Source organism: Phacochoerus africanus, chromosome 7 (assembly GCF_016906955.1).
Source record: "Phacochoerus africanus isolate WHEZ1 chromosome 7, ROS_Pafr_v1, whole genome shotgun sequence".
Taxonomy (NCBI): Eukaryota; Metazoa; Chordata; class Mammalia; order Artiodactyla; family Suidae; genus Phacochoerus; species Phacochoerus africanus.
This window is the reverse complement of record NC_062550.1, coordinates 33,907,191-33,923,534: the sequence shown is the minus strand read 5'-3', so window position 1 is coordinate 33,923,534 and position 16,344 is coordinate 33,907,191. Positions and strand designations below refer to the sequence as shown.

General features: G+C 43.5%; 1 protein-coding gene across 1 annotated transcript in view; it reads right to left on the bottom strand.

Moving 5' to 3' along the window:
• The window catches only part of HMGA2 (high mobility group AT-hook 2), a 140,057-nt gene extending 124,017 nt beyond the window's left edge, over positions 1-16,040 (bottom strand). Inside the window, exons 1-3 of the mRNA XM_047787137.1 lie at positions 15,128-16,040; positions 12,449-12,535; positions 1,686-1,736 (exon numbers count right to left, since the gene is read on the bottom strand). Of these exons, the coding sequence (XP_047643093.1) occupies positions 1,686-1,736; positions 12,449-12,535; positions 15,128-15,238 (249 nt within the window). The 5' untranslated portion in view covers positions 15,239-16,040. The remainder of the gene's footprint in view (positions 1-1,685; positions 1,737-12,448; positions 12,536-15,127) is intronic.
• Between the last annotated feature and the right edge of the window lie 304 nt (positions 16,041-16,344).

Here is a 16,344-nt window from a genome sequence, read left to right as displayed (position 1 = left end):
GCTGCAGCTGAGACAATGGCAGATCTTTAACCCACTGTGCCAGGCTGGGGATCAGACCCTCACCACTGTGCCACTGTATTCGGATTCTTAACCCACTGCACCACGGGGGGAACACAGGCCCAGAAGATGGAATGAAATGCTTTTACTTTAGGGTTACACTGTAACACTGAGATGTCCTTTTTGTTTGTTTGTTTTTTTGTCTTTTTAGGGCCACACCCACCACATATGGAGGTTCCCAGGCTAGGGGTCTAATGGGAGCTGTTGCTGCTGGCCTCTGCCACAGCCACAGCAATGCCAGATCCTAGCCGCATCTGCAACCTACACCACAGCTCACAGCAACGCCAGATCCTTAACCCACTGAGCAAGGCCAGGGATCGAACCGGCAACCTCATGGTTCCTAGTCGGATTCATTTCCGCTGCGCCACGATGGGAACTCCTGAGATGTTCTTAATCAAAAGATCATCCCCATTTTCTTACGCTAAGAAATCTAACCCCAATACAAGTTGAGCAGAGGGGGGGGAAATACAAAATGAATAAACTGAATGAAAGTATAAATAGAAAGGGATGCAGAATTCTAGAGGAGAGAGGAATGGAACACTAATAGGAAACTGTAATCCAGCATTGCAGCAAAGGAACTTTAGAGAAAGACAAAGCATGAAGGCCTTTGGAAGGAAGGCCAAAGATCCCATCAAAGATAATCCTGGATACAGACGATGCCTTTATCTTTCCTGAGAATCAGTTTTATTCATTTGTAGGACCTTTCTCCTAAGTCAGTGGGAAAGATAAATCAGAAGGACAACATGATGCTGTAGCAGCATTGAGAACAAAGTTAATGTGGTAAAATTAGCAAAGCTCTTCAGCAATCAGTGAACTTCTGGCCTCAGAAAGAAACAGGATCGGAGTTTCCTTGTGGTGCAGCTGGTTAAAGATCTGATGCTGTCATTGCAGAGCCTCAGGTCGCTGCTACGCTTGTGGGTTCAATCCCTGGCCTGGGAACTTTCACAGGCTGTGGGTGCAGCCAAAACAAAAAACCAAAAACAAAAAGATACAGGATTTGTGTGCCTATGAGGTCAAGTGCACCTGCAATGCAAGCCACCGTCTGGACAACATCCGTATGTAGGAGTGACTATAAGGCAGAGCAAGAACAACTGGAAATTAAAACCTGGATTCTTAACAAAGGCAACGCGAAAAGGAAAACACAAACCATCTAGAAAATGAGATGAACCCAAAGCAAAGCCACCCAGGAAACAACACAAAGAAATGAAAAGAAAGAGTTAAAAAGTTATCTCATGCACATTTCATCTGAATTTTATCACCATTTGTAATCAACTTCCAAGGTTTCATAATACCCTTTAACCTTAGTTACCCAACCCAGGGAACAAGTCATCTCATTGTTACCCCCACGTGAAGGAAGAGTGGAGACTCTTTTCATGTTGATAAGAGACAGAAAAAGGAGACACTCCCAGGAAAGAAAAGTGTTTTAAGAGTAAACTCCTGGAGCCTGAGGCTAAGGAGCTGTGATAATGTGGAGCTTGTATTAACCCTTTCAAAGATTCATCAAACCGGAAGTTAAAGAAATTCATGTAATTCATAAAATAGAAGTCATTTCATTTAAAAAAAAGAAAAAGAGAGACAAAGTTTTCATTACCAAAAAAAAAGAACAAAAATTTTATCTTATTACTCACCCATTTCCTAGGTCTGCCTCTTGGCCGTTTTTCTCCAGTGGCTTCTGCTTTCTGCAAAATGCAAGAGGAAGTCGTATCATTTCCTACCTGACATTATTTAGAAGTGCTGCACCAAGGGACAGATTTCAGGGAAGAAAGTTCTGGTTTGCAGATGAGGTATTACACTGCTTTAACAATCTCCTTCTCCTTGAAGGTCCATCTTCTCCATTTTTCATTGCATGACGTAAACAGATATGTATGCAACACGCACCCTAAAAGACTCCCCTGGAGTGATCTTTGAAATGCATGAAAATGCTTCTAAAAAGCCATTTTGCCCTTATCTCCATCCACAGTAAGAAATTATTCCCACATATCCATAATTACATAAAGTAGTATTTCGAAAATTAATGTTTCTCCCCCACCTCTTTTCACCTGCACCCGTGGCATATGGACATTTCCAGGCCAGGGACTGAATCTGAACAGAGGCTGTGACTTAGGCCACAGCTGTGCCAACACCTGATCCTTAACCCGATGCGCCACAGGGAGAACTCCCAGTATTTAGAAAAGTAATGTTTCTTAAATGATAATTGTCCTTCCATATCACAACTAAAATTACAAAAATTAGCACTGATAAATTGCTTCACAATTTACAAAGCAGTTTACACCTACATTGCTAGTCAAAAGCACATCTAAATGTGAGTAAGAACACACAGGCTTCTAGCTCAAAAAAACAAATATTTGCATACTTCTACATAGTTAATTTCCTATTCCTTGCCCCAAACAGTCATCTGTCAATCAGTCCACTCAAAGCAGAGAGAAAAAAAAAAAAAAAAAGCTGGCAGAAATCATCACTGTTTGTCCCTGAGATGGAAACTAGGGAAGCTAAAAATAATAACAAAAATATATATTATCAACAATTCCACACTCAACACAGACCTGACATGAATATATTTCCAACTAGCTTGAAAGTGTGTTTCACTGTTTCACTTCACAGAAGATTCTTCTGGTATTGCAGTTGTTTTTTTGCTTTTGAGTCAAATTTTCGTATTTTAAAGCAATTTCCCTGTGTTTATCACCCCTACTCCAATTCCTAAACACACTAACACACACACATCATATACACTTTCTATAAAAATACATATTAATAATTTTCAGGATAAAGAAAACCTAGTGCACAGTCTGCTGTATATGAGCATCATCTCAAGGCCATATAAACACAAAAATATAGGTAACCTCTGCCAGATTTTCGGTTTTATTACCTGGGTTAGCAGCCAGTAAGTAGCTGGTACAATGGTACTTAAATTACCTGTTATAACTGTCTACTTTGCCAAATGACTCCTTTCTCTCTTCAGTCTACCTGGTAAAAACAGATGGAAAGAAATGATACATAGATAGATGATAGATAGATAGACAGACAGATAGACAGATAAATACATACATACATTCATACATACATAGATACATAGATACTTAGACAGACAAAATAAGCCACAGGATTTCTTGCCAAAGAGTAGTTTCCCAACCTGGCATTACAATTTAACAGGTGCCGTGAACGAACCCAAACTTTGGAAGATTACAGCGTTAGTTCACATTTACTGAGCACTTAAAATACCCTAGGCACCGGAGGAAGTCATTTGTACATGTTATTTCAATCTTTACAACAGCCTCATAAGGTAGGTATTACTTCTCTTATTTTGCAGATGAGCAACTAAGTCTTAGGTGAGGCCAAGGACCCTGGTCACTGGTGAAGGGCAAGGCCCAGGATTTGAACCCAGTTCTGTTGGACTTTGAAGCCTGGGCTCCTTACCCTCCAATGTTTTGGCCCTTCAGCGTAGATGCATTTGCTACTCTTAAATACTTACTTAATTCAAATTGTCAATGATTCAGCTCCACCTAAGCCTCAGATTTAGGCACTCTGAATCATTGTTTACTACTTTGAATGGCTCCACAAAGGAATCATTTATTGTCAGAGGTTGGTGGTCCTGTCTTATGTTCAGTCATAAGGGCATGAATTAAGTGAAAGCCAGGAGTGCCTGTGAATCACACTCTTTCTGAGTGTTGTCTCAGGGAGAGAGGGTGGTATGTAGAGAGACACACAGACTCTAATTTGGAAAGCCAAGTTTCCAATCCCTGCTCTGCTGTGTTAGCTTTATGGCTTCGGGCAGGTCCCTGAAAATCTTCATTCGGCTTCAGGTATGAAATGGAGATAACACCTCCTCCAAGGAGTGAGGTGACCTCATCTTAAATGAGGTGCTCAATAAATGTTCTTCCACTCCTAACGAGACAGAACTCTTGAAGGGCAAGTCTTCCTTCAAGTTAGTCCAACCTCATAGAAGTTTCAGTCAATGCAAATATTCCATTACACCCACCTGTCACCTTGAGAATGAAGCTTTTAAGAAACCCTACGGCTAGTACATCTTGAGTTATGTGAGTACAAGTTCCCTAATACAGTAGCAGTGTCTGATTTAATTTGGGGGAGCAACTTTAAGATTGTACAGTTGACTCAGTAGTAAATTACACAAACATGGAAGAGAGAGATTCTTTTTAATGGGCTTGGGGTTGGTAGGTGGGGTTGAGAGCAGGAGACTACTGATCTCGAAGGCCAACACCCGCCCCACCAGGCTCTTTTGTATGTTCCAGAGGCCATGATGGGATCTGGGTGTATCTGAAATCTGTTGAAGAGAGGGGTTGTTTTCTAAAAGGGTTTCACTGCATCTCGAAGTTAGAGAAAGCACATCTTGCAAAGAGAGAGGAAAGCCCTGCAAAGGAGAGGACTTTAAACCGAGCATCCCACTTACAAAAAGTCTATTCAAAAATAAAATTCACGCCATTAACTAAAGGGCAAAATATCACGATTATCACTTGGACTTGTTAAAAGCAAACTTGCCCCTTGGTCTTGGGGCCAGTATTACATGTAAACCGAAACCCTCTTCTGAGACGACGTCTAGAAGAAACACATTAGCTGTGCTGTGTGGCGTCGATCTGGGAGGTTTTCATTGTTCCTTAAAACCCACATTATTTAATCATTGTGATCAAACTTCACAAAGGCTGCAAAACCAGTTAGGATTTTAGTTTGTAAACCAGCATAGATCCAGGAATTTTACATATTGGAAAACACTGGGTTTAACTTTTTTTTTCCCCCTGTGTTTAACGCTCTTCAGGATATTAGTTTTCAATAGAAAACAAACAAAACATTTGGGGGGCTTGTTTTGTTTTTAATATGTCAGCATATGCAATACTGTGGAAGTGTATATTTGGTTTTTCTTCGCCAGAGTGGAATTTGGTTCCATGCTATAAAACCCATGTATAATTGAGACAATAACTGATTGTAAGTACTTAACTGCTTATCTCAGGGGGGGAGTATAGGTGTAGGGAGAGAGGGTGGGAATTCTGCATTTGCAAGAACTGAAATTTCAGACCATCCCCAGCCCTGTTATACGAATATTCGCAACTATCACATGTTAAAGGTGTGATCTCTCCTTGGCCTGTCTTCATTCACAGTTTTGCCTTTTTACAAAAAGTTTCGATTCAGAGCCGTATATTTAATTTTACAATATGTTTTAGAAGTGAGTTCATGAGAGTGGGGAAGAATGGGAAATGGGAAGTGCAATTATTTCTTTCTCGAAGAAGTCCTGGTACTCCAGGCTCTTACATGTATTCCACGCTGAAAAAATTAATGAGGGAAGGAAATCAATCTAGCAACGACGACTCTTGAACTTGGAAACAGTGCTTAGCATCAGTGTCTTGGTGACTACCATGTGCTCCCGACACATTCATTGCATGAAGGAAGGAAGCAAAGAAACTCTGGTGTTTGCATCACGTGGATATCCTGTAACCCTCTCCCCACCAGGATTTTACAGCTTGGTAGGGCTTTAGACACCACTTTGTTCAGCCCCTTCATTTAACAAACAAAAAAAATTCTGGATGCGTTATGTTCTCCAAAGGCATACACAGGGTATGTGGGCACAGGTTACAAGAGACACCTATTTCCAATCCCTTTATAAGCTTGCAGAGCACTACACTCCAAAGATTTCTTAAAACCTAACTTCCAGCCTACATTTCTGTAGGTTGGAGAGAACTAATCTACCTGGTAGCAAATATTTTACAAGGTATTTGAGAGCACACAGTAAGAGTAGGAAAGATCATAAACTTTAAAATTAGATTTGGGGTTTTTTTGGTTGGTTTTTGCTTTTTTTAAAATTTTCTAGGGCCACACCTGTGGCATATGGAAGTTCCCAGGCTAGGGGATGAACTGGAGGTGCAGCTGCTGGCCTGCACCACAGCCACAGCAACGCGGGATCCGAGCCCTGTTTGCAACCTACACCACAGCTCAGGGCCACGCCAGATCTCCGACCTACTCCGCAAGGCTAGGGATCTAACCCGAATCCTCAAGGACAGTAGTCAGAGTCGTTTCCACTGAGCCATGATGGCAACTCCCTAGATTAGATCTGAATTCAAATCCAGGTGCCCCCATTGAATAGGAGTGAACATCAGACACGTCATAGTTGACGTCACAATTGTCATATCTGTGACATTAAGACCAGGTACCTACATCAGAGGATTAGAAGAGCTCACAAGTAGGTAAGGTAAGCCTGACAGAAGCTACGGCATTTAGGAGGTAGTCAAATGTAATTTCTTTAACTGCCTCCCTATTGTTAAATGTTACCCTTAAAAAGAATACCTCCCAAGTCGGCAAGTTTCCAGTTAAAGTAATAAGTGATTTTCTGAGCACTATCTTAACTAAGCAGGGCATGGATGACGTCCCCTGTTTAAATGGGCGATTAAATAATGTGCCCATGTTCTTACGTAGTGGCACTGAGACCCCATCTGATTTCAAGTCCATAAAGGGTCTGTTCTGCAAGACAGACCCATATAAAATATAGTAGCCATGGGGACACTAAAAACAACAACAACAACAACAACAAAACCTCCTAGGGTGAAAATTGAGTAGTCCAAAGTAAGATATTTCCAAGTTTCCTATAAAGACACAGACAAGAACTGAGACTGGGCACCGGGAGCATTAGCCCATTCTGACCTCTGGGTCACATTTAGATAGCTATTAATTTTTTGCTATTCTCAATGCTCATATCATATTTTATATGGAGTGTAATAGCATGTGAAAGCCAGAACACCCCCACTCCAAAGCAATCACTGTATCGGCACACACACTCACAAAAGAGAAAGAAAAGGATTTGGGCTTTGTAGCACTTTGCTCTGTTTTTATGTATCTCTATACACACAGAATACATTTAGGACTAAGACCTGCAGAACTAAGAGCATATGGAGCCATGTAAAAAAGGATAGAGAGTCACATTCTAGGGCTTTCCATTATTCTCTTCAAACACACACTGCGTGCATCAGTGTGTACTGGCATCGGAATCCACGGGACTCGTCAGCCACGTGAACCATCAGGAAGTTCTCACTTCACCTGTTTGCTCATCTAGGCCCACGGTTTTCCAAATTGTACACGCAACCATTTTCAATCTTTAAACGATGTTACAAGTTTGCCATCTCTACACATTTCCCCACAGCAAAGGAAAGTAAGTTCTGGCACCTGGCGTAGCACATGCTCATGTTTCCCAAGGAAGCCTTGCTGTCAACTCCCATGCCATTATTTACACATACGTGCCTTCACCTATAAAGAACACTCAATTACAGCCAAGGCCACAAGGACAGGACACGCTCTTCTCAAAGTTGAGGGATCTTCTCTTTAAACCATCCCACTACCTCTTTTGTAATCAGAAAAATCAATAGCAATGACATGAGAGTTTACAGGGGTTACCTCTGGGCAAACTGCTCCCTACGCTGCCTCGGAGATAAAAACGGAAGGGATCCCTCCTCACTAAATCAAGTAGAAGCTGCCCCTCAGTGTTGTTCAGTGGATTAAAGCAATGTAGCCTAAAATGAAATCAGGTCTCTAGTCACCTTTTTCTCCTGGTCAGTGGAACAAAAACTCAGAGCTAAAACTGTCAGACTCTAGGATAGTAAAATCCATGGTTCCACCCTCGTGCCAAGTGCTATGGTTCCAAAGTGAGTTCTGGAAACTGCACAAAGTCAGCTAACAAGATAAGCTAGGTCTGGATGATTTAACTGACGTAAAATTCTCTTCAGCACCCATCTCATCTCAAAACAGAACTGAAAGGCAAGAGAACACCAATCTGGTATGTTCTGTCTCTGGAGCAAAATGATCTGTTGAGACGCTGAGATAAACACGAGCCAGACTTGTAGGTCAGTCAAAGTAATGAGGGGCTTTTGATGAAAAAGTTCAGAAGAATGTTAACTGCCGGAGAATGAGATCTCTGGGTCCCTTGAAGTAACGTTACTTCATAAAATAACTCAGATGTATTTGAGTCCTCTGTATGTGGAGCCTCATCTACAAGGACTCGAAGGCATTGTGAGAGAGGACTTGCTCCTACGTTCTGGCTCCGTGCTCTCTGGCAAAGGGAAGTGAAAAAAAGGAGTCAACTGTTTAGGTAAGGCGGCCTAAAATACCAAGATAATGGACACAACAGTTGGGCTTTACTTAGTTTCACTTGATGGGCTTCATCTGCATACGCAGAGCCCTAAGTCCCAGGGGAAATGATCTGCCCATTCAAATACAGAGGAATTCAAACGAAATCATGTTAGTAACAGAGAAGCCATGGGCTGGAATTGCATGACAACTTCTAGTACCATCTTTCTCTGACTTACCTATAAGGAGGCCTTTGGTTCCTCTCTTCAGGTGAGCCTACTATGTCCTGCAAAAAATCTTGGCCTCACTCAGCATCTGTGCTCTATCTTTTATCTGAAATGGTGAGGAAAACCCACCTTCTCTTGTCTTCAAGTATCTGTGCTCGGAGTTCCCATTGTAGCTCAACAGTAACGAACCTGACGGGTATCCATGGGGATACAGGTTCACTCCCTGGCCTCGCTCAGTGGCTTAAGGATCTGGCCTTGCTGGGAGCAGTGGGGTGGGTCGCAGATGCGGCTGGGATCTTGTGTGGCTGTGGCTGTGATGTAAGCTGGCAGCTGCAGCTCTGATTCAATCCCTAGCCTGGAAACTTCCATATGCTGCACCTGCGGCCCTAGAAAGCAAGCAAGCAAACCAACCCACCAACGCTTTGTGCTTGGTGTTAGTACCAAAATCATTTGCGAAAAATCAACCACCTTCTAGGAGAAGGAACACCAATCTACCTTTAGAATATCCAACTCATGCCAGGCCTTCTTTGCACAGGCAAATGGAGGTTATAAATCATTTGCCGGAACACATTATTTGAAGTATATCTACTTTACTTAGAGGATATTTTCATTTTGTACTGTGTTCTCTTGTTCTCTTCATTACACTTTAAGTCAGAAGGAAGTTCAAGCACATCTATGATTTCATGAAGTGGGTCTATCTCATACCCGAGATCTTTTTTACACGTAATTCTTTCTATGAAAATTTAATTCAATCGCACACATTCTTTTTTTTTTCCCCTAAAAGTACCTGAAAGCGAACAGGCTTGAAACTTATAGATGAATTTGACTTTTGACCTTAAACACTGGAGAATTAGTGAAAGAAAACCCTCCAGTGTTCTCTCGTGATTAAAAAGCCACAACAAAACCCCTCAACGAAACATGAGGGAGATTGTATCTTTCTTCTTTCCAAACATGAGAAATGTGAAAATACAAAGTATTTCCATCCAGCACAAACAGAAGAGGAAAACAAAAGAAAATGAAAAGGACATTAAGAGGCAACTGGTCACAGGTATATGGCAAACTACAACATAAATAAAAGGGTCAAGACACACACACACAGAGACACACACACACACACACTCACATGAATGAATGATTTATTCAGGAAAACATTAACTTCTGATCTCCTTTATTAAGATAACAACATGGAACTGATTCGGGGATGAATTCTGAGCATCAGCTTGGTGTTCTTAGGAAGCACTGGAATTGCTACACAGTGGTTATCCATGGGAATTTGTCATAATGGCATAGAAGCAAAGTGAAGGAGAATTACCTTCTCTTCCAAAAGTTCCAAGCATCACAAATTGTGTTTTCATAAATGTTTGTTTTATATATTACACAAATCAATTTTATATTGACTATGGCCTGAAATTAAAGTGATTGCTCATTTAGTAGTCTTCCACTTGGTTTTACAACATTCCGCTGCATTGTCAAGTTTCACATTGCTAATTTTCCAACAAGCAGTTTTGTTTTCAAATGCCCCAAGGCCAGTTACTAAGTCCAAACACAAACTTTGTTAAGAAAAGAAACTCCAAGCAGCAAAAAATTTTAAACACACATCATCAGGATCCCAGTGTACATGGCATTTCCTCTCATTTTAGAGTTCTGTTCTCTTATATACTTACCGGTTTTTCTTCTATAGTTTCCATTTTGATGCGTCTCGGTTTGCAGGAGAATTCCCAATTTATTAATCATAAAACACTTTTCATAGCTACCCTGGTCAATCTAGCAGGGTATGTTTATCTAGTATGTTATGAACAATACAATTCTTGTAGGAAAGGTTAGTGTTTCAAGTCCTAACAAAAATATGTTTTGTTAGAATACAATATATATTTGATAAATAAATATGTTTGATAATCATGTTTACATAGGGTAGTAGCAAACCCCATAAATGCTGATTTGAAAGTGAAAATACCTTAAGTTTACACATGCCATGAACAATTCATCAATGTCATTCATTATTTTGCAAAGTATTATCTTCTCCAAATGAAGCGGAATTTATAAAACTAAAGAAGTATAACAGTCATGTTCTGAGCAAAAGTATTTATCCATTTTTATTAGAAAGGGGACTTTTAGAACAGAATTGTGTGAGATAATTTTGTCTAGAAAAATCAAAGATTTCAGAGAAAAACTCATCTGGGAAAAAGAACACCTACTTCTGTTTTGAAAGTTGTAATAACGTGTGCATACATATGAAGAATTATCAGAAAGATAAGTAGCCTAAGGATCATTTATAAATGCCTATCCCTAAAGTAACTAAAAATGAGTCAAAACTTTACTTGGGAAGAGATTACCTTTTTGTTATTTTGCTTTAGGTGGTAAATTAGGCACAAATCTCAGCTTTCCTTTTGTCAATAAAGATTTTGCTAGTCTGGCAAACTTTTCAAAATGAAGAGAAAGGTGATGGAAGCATCTATTCACTCATTCAAGAAAATGTCATACAGTAAAATCTGAGAGAGAATTCATTTTCCTTTTTTTGCATTAAATTTTAAATTACTTATCTATGATGAGATTTATGGTTTTCTTCCTGGGAGGTGTTAAGATGATGCTTTTTTTTTTTTTTCTTCAGAGCAATTACATCATAGTTTAAATGTCAGCTTACCTACCAAGATATTTCTTTGCCATGCTATTAAGGTAAAATTAAGATAACTTACGCAACAGCAAAAACGTCTTTGTTAAATGAGCCCTTTTTTATTTAATTTAATAAAGCAGGTAAAATGTAACACGTAGAAAGCATCTGTATCAATAATATCAGACTATGTATTGTCAGTTTTAAATGACAAGATAATTTGGAACTACTTCAAAGTTTATTGATTAAATGTTGAGTACAATTGAATCTTCACTCTGAGAAGCAGCTATCTTTGAATATAAATATACTAGAAATCTGCTCTTTCAACTCTGTTCAAGACTGTTAAAACAGACAAGAACTCATAGCTGCTCCCTAAATCACTTTATATGTATCACTGGTTGCTATGGCAGTTTACAACACTGAAAACTATCAAATATAATCTGGTTAGTGGCCACAGTCACAGAGAAAACCACACAAAACATTAATCCCCAAAAGATGAGCATAGAGTCATTTTTAATAAATAGTGTACATGGTGTACTCAAAGCTACTGAAAAGATATATCAAAATTTACTTCTGAATTTTGAGCCTTTGTTTTTAGCTAGTGTACAAATGTACAAACAACGTACAGAAATTTTTTTCTGATTTATGTGTAAAGCGAAAAAAAAAGGCGACTTTTTTTATCTTCACCTTCACTTCTCTGCACATGCCCTAATCCTGAGATATTTCCTCTTTGCTAGCTCAAGTACAACCAAACATGAAGATTTTTTTTAAACTGCAATTTAAAATGCATAAAGAAAAACACTGGAAGTTACCCTTGGTTGGGTTCTATCCTGCCCCAAACTACACAATAAATGAGTCAAATGTTTGTTTAAAAAATTTCTCATTGTCCTATTCAGAGCATTTCTACATCATCTGAGGGTGGAAAGGCTTTTGAGAGACTGTGATGTATTATGTTGCAGGTTTATTGTAGACAGTATACTTTATGAGCACATTTAAGGCTGTAAAATTCATGAAATTTTTTCTAGTATTCCACAATTGGATTTTCTTCTAATTATCATCTACTTGGCAAAGTACTTAACTTTAACAGCGGGATTTGGTTTTCCAATAATCATGTAAATAAGCACAAAGTAAATTAATCTTTATTATTTTTGAAGGAAATTACAAAACTTCACCACAGACAAAATGTATAGCTTTGACTCGTTTTTAACTATTTCACAACTGGTGCAAATCTGAACTGTTCATTCTCCCCCTCCCCTCCCCCTCCCGTCTCTGTTTTGTTTCATACATTTGGAATTGTTCCTTTAAAAACAACATTGTGAGCATCTTTGTGAACTTTGTGGGTTCACCGTCGGTTGGAAATCTCACCAATATTAAAGGTAGGGAATCAGCCTTGGGTTACCCACCTGGGACAAATCTTTAGGTGTGGAACTAGAATGGGAAAATTACAGGAAGGTTCCTGTGGGCACTGAGAAAGTTGGGAAGACTTAAGAAATCTCACCTTTTGAGCTGCTTTGGAGGGACTCTTGTTTTTGCTGCCTTTGGGTCTTCCCCTTGGTCTCTTAGGAGAGGGCTCACCAGTTGGCTCCTAGTTTCAGGGGAAAAAAATGCTGTTGTGGCAAGAGCGTCTGAAAGAAATTGACCCTGACTCTGGAGTTATATTTTCTGCTGTACTACTCAACAGAACTGCTGGAACACATTCAGTTCAAGCATAAATGGATGAGGATGGTACGGAGTTTACAGAAAGGGGCAATAACTCTACTCTGAATCCAAGGATTCAAAGAGGATTTTCTATTTTCAATGTGAAAGCTAGATTTCTATTTCAACCCTCAAAAGGTAACAAAGGCTGACGACTTTGCATATTCTAGTTATACATTTTTTAAGATGTAAAACTTACAGGTGATGCATTTGGTAATAATACGCATTTTATATAAACGCTATTCTCCATTGTACAGGCATTTCAAACGACAGAAATATAAAGCTATATCATAAATATTTCAACAACCTTCCATATTGAAAAGGTGGTTTTTGATCATTCTGTATCTGCCTTGTAGGTCAATTATGACTCAATCAACACATTGAGTGAAATATTGGAGCAATTATCCAAGTTCTTCAACTTAAAATAACTCCATTCCCCCCTAAAATTTCCAAATAATTATGGTAAATCTGTTGAGGGAGGTTTTGCTTGAATTATCTAGATAATTGCTTCAATTCTCCACTTCCTTTTGGAGATGAAGGAATGGTCTCCACTCTAGATTTAAGTACCTTTTGATAAAAACAAACATTTCTCCAAAAATTTCTTTTGAGAAAACTCTTATGGGGATGGGCTGAAGAAAATTAAATGGGGTAGGGAGGAGTGAGGAGGAATGAAAGTGTCTGGGAAGGAGAAATTAAAACTATCAACGGGTTCAGCAAAACTTTAAATGGCTTGTATGTCAAGCAGCAAATACTCAAGTGGTTAAGAGAATGCAATGATTAATATTCCAGATCCTAAATATTTATCCAGTGAATCATCAATTTACAATTCATTCAGATTCGGTGATTAAATGAGACTAATTAGCTTAAAATGCATGAAAGTCTTCGCTGAAAATTTGCATCTTATTTAGCGAACATGGGGAAGGTTTCCTGCAAGCTTCTGTGGGACCACTAGCGCCAGTGGGCACATCCGGCGCAAACACATCGGGGACACATTTTTCTTTCTTTGTGAACTCCGCCTTAACTCAAAGGTAAAACCTCCAATCACCTCCAGACCCCACTGCAATTTCTTTTGGATTATTTTTTGGAGGTGGGGGGCAATTAGTAGAATTATAGAGAGCAGGGTGGCGGGTGGGAAACGGGGGGGGGGGGAATGCAGTGACTTCCTGGGAGGTGTAAAACAGGATCCTAATGCGGTATAAAGTGTCGCTCGGGCTGAGCGGGAAAACTCCGCGGCCTCTAGATGGGCTTGTTTCCTTTGATGATTTCAAAAAGGTACAACAGTTTTAATAAAACGCGCTGGCAAGCAAACATTGTTCGCTTTCCCCACCTTGCTCTCGGGCAGCTTTGGGACTCTAGGATTATTTGCTAATCGGCCTATTTGCCATGAGGGAAGCGCTTTCAGGCTAAAAAACGAAGAAGAAGTTTTAAAGCCCGCGGAAGCGGAGTTTAAATGTTCTCAATAGACAAGTCCCGCTCCAGCCCTGCCGGCGGAGGCTTGGAAATTGCCGCGAACAAAACCCCTCCGCCCTGGGCGCTGCGCGCAGCTCTGCAAGCGCCGGCTGCACGCTTAATTGGTTGCATCCGCAGACAAAACCCTCCACTCCGCGGGGTCCCGGGCGCCCCTCAATTGTCCCCTCCCAGCCCCCAGCCACTCGCCCGGGAGAAGCACATTTAATGTCTGCAGCTCTGAGGCCCGGGATACAGGGGCAAAAGGGGGACTGGGCGCCTGGCGAGGAAGTGACCCTAGCTACCGTGCACCCTCTCGGACACTACTTTACACCGTGCCCTTGGCCAAACCAGTTAATCCCATCCCTTGGGGACCCGGGCTCTCCCGCAGCCCCTTTCCCGGGACACTTCAGCAGCAGCAGCAGCGGCCCGCAGACCAGCCGCCGCGCCACATTTAAAGAACCTTAAGAGATCCGGGCGGGCCCACGAGTTCTTTGTCGGGAGGGCGCGAGTCTCAGGCCACCGAGAACTTGGAGAGGGCGCCAAGGGGGCGGCTGCGGCGCGCCAGTTCCCGACTAGAGAGCAGCCCCGGTTGGCGGGAGAAAGAGCCTCCGGCCCCCAGGACTTCGGCTCCTCCAACCCTGATCCGCCAGAACACTCCTGCTCCCCGGCCACTGTAAACCGGCTCGGAAAGTGCCTGGCGAGCCCCGGTTTGTCGGACCCGGCCGCTTCCCGTTACCAGGAGACACCGCGCCACTCGGGCCGGCACAATAGCGAAAGTCGGAGGACGCAATTCGCCCGACCCCACCTCCCGCCCGCACCCAGCCGCCGAAGACGGCTCCCCACCTCCCGGCCGGGAGGGCGCGGGCGCCTGGGGCTCAGCCGCGCACTCGCGCGGGGGACTCCGCAGCCCGCCCCCGCGACAGCGTGCGGCGGCCGCGGCGACTGGGCTCCCGCGCTCGGATGGCCACGCGTCGCGGGGCCCTTGCAGAGGGCTCGGAGGTGGGCTGTGCCCCCACCCCGCCTGCGTACTGACTTGCTGCTGCTTCCTGGGTCGGCCGCGTCCTCTCTTCTGAGGCACCGGGGCGGCAGGTTGTCCCTGGGCTGAAGTGGACGGCTGCCCGGCGCCTTCACCGCGTGCGCTCATCCTGCCTCCCGCCGCCGCCGCCGCCGCCGCCGCTACCGCTGCCGCCGCCGCTCCTACCGCTGCCGCTTCGCCTCAGCCGCCCCGAATCTGCCCAGCACCTTTCGGGAGATTGGGAGGTAGGACTAGAGAATAAGGCAGGGTGGGCTAGAGCTGGCGTGCGGCGAGGGCTGCTGCTGCTTAGGCTGCCGCCGCTGCCACCATCAACACCGGACGTCCAGCGGCTGCCAAAAAGAGAAGAGGGGAGGAGGAGGAGGAGAGAAGGAGGCGCTGCTGGTGGCGGCGGCAGCGGTGGGTGGGTGCCGGAGGTGGAGGTGGCGGTGGCGGTGGAGGTAGTGAGAGGAGGAAAGCGAAGGAGAAGGAAAAGAGGATTTGAAGTTGGGAGACTCCCCTCTCGGTTTGGGATCAAAAGTTGCGATCACCGGGAGCACTTCGGAAGCGGCTTGGAAAGGGAAGAAACTTGGAGTGGATTGTGTCCCTTGAAACGTTAGGCGGGGAAAGAATTCCTCCTCCTCTTCCCCCCCCTCCCCTCTCGCAGAGCAAGAAAGAGAAAGAGAGAAAACAAATAGCGCCTTGGGCAGTCAGAAAGCAAAGGGAGGATGGGGAGATTCTGCGGGGATCGGGTCGCGCACTGAGCGCAGGCAGGGGACGGAGCGGTGGGTGGCACCGCGCCTCCTCGGATGGCGGGAGCAGGCGGCAGCGGCACCGGAGAGTTGGAGGGGGACGGACCGGTTGCTCCTGCGTTCTGCACCAAGCGCGCGCTGCCCGGGCTGGAAGTTTTCTGAGTCCCTGCCCCAGGATTCAAGCGGGATGAGTGTGCGTGTGTGCTTGGGAAGGGGGCGGCCGGGTTGGTTTGGGGGGGGGGAGTGCCCACCTCTAGTCGTGGGCGGATAAAGGGGAGGGGGCTGCGCAGGAGGAAAAGTATGAGGAGGAGGGAGGCCAGGCGGACCGCCGAGCCAAGGCGCCTGGCCGCGAGCCAGAGGCAGCGTTCTAAATACAACTGCCTCCGCGGCTGCGGCGCCCGGGTGCCACCCGGAGCCCCGCTCACGTGCTCCCGCCCGGCGGCGGGGTTAAAGGGACAGGCCGGGGATCCCGGGCCCGCTCGCCGC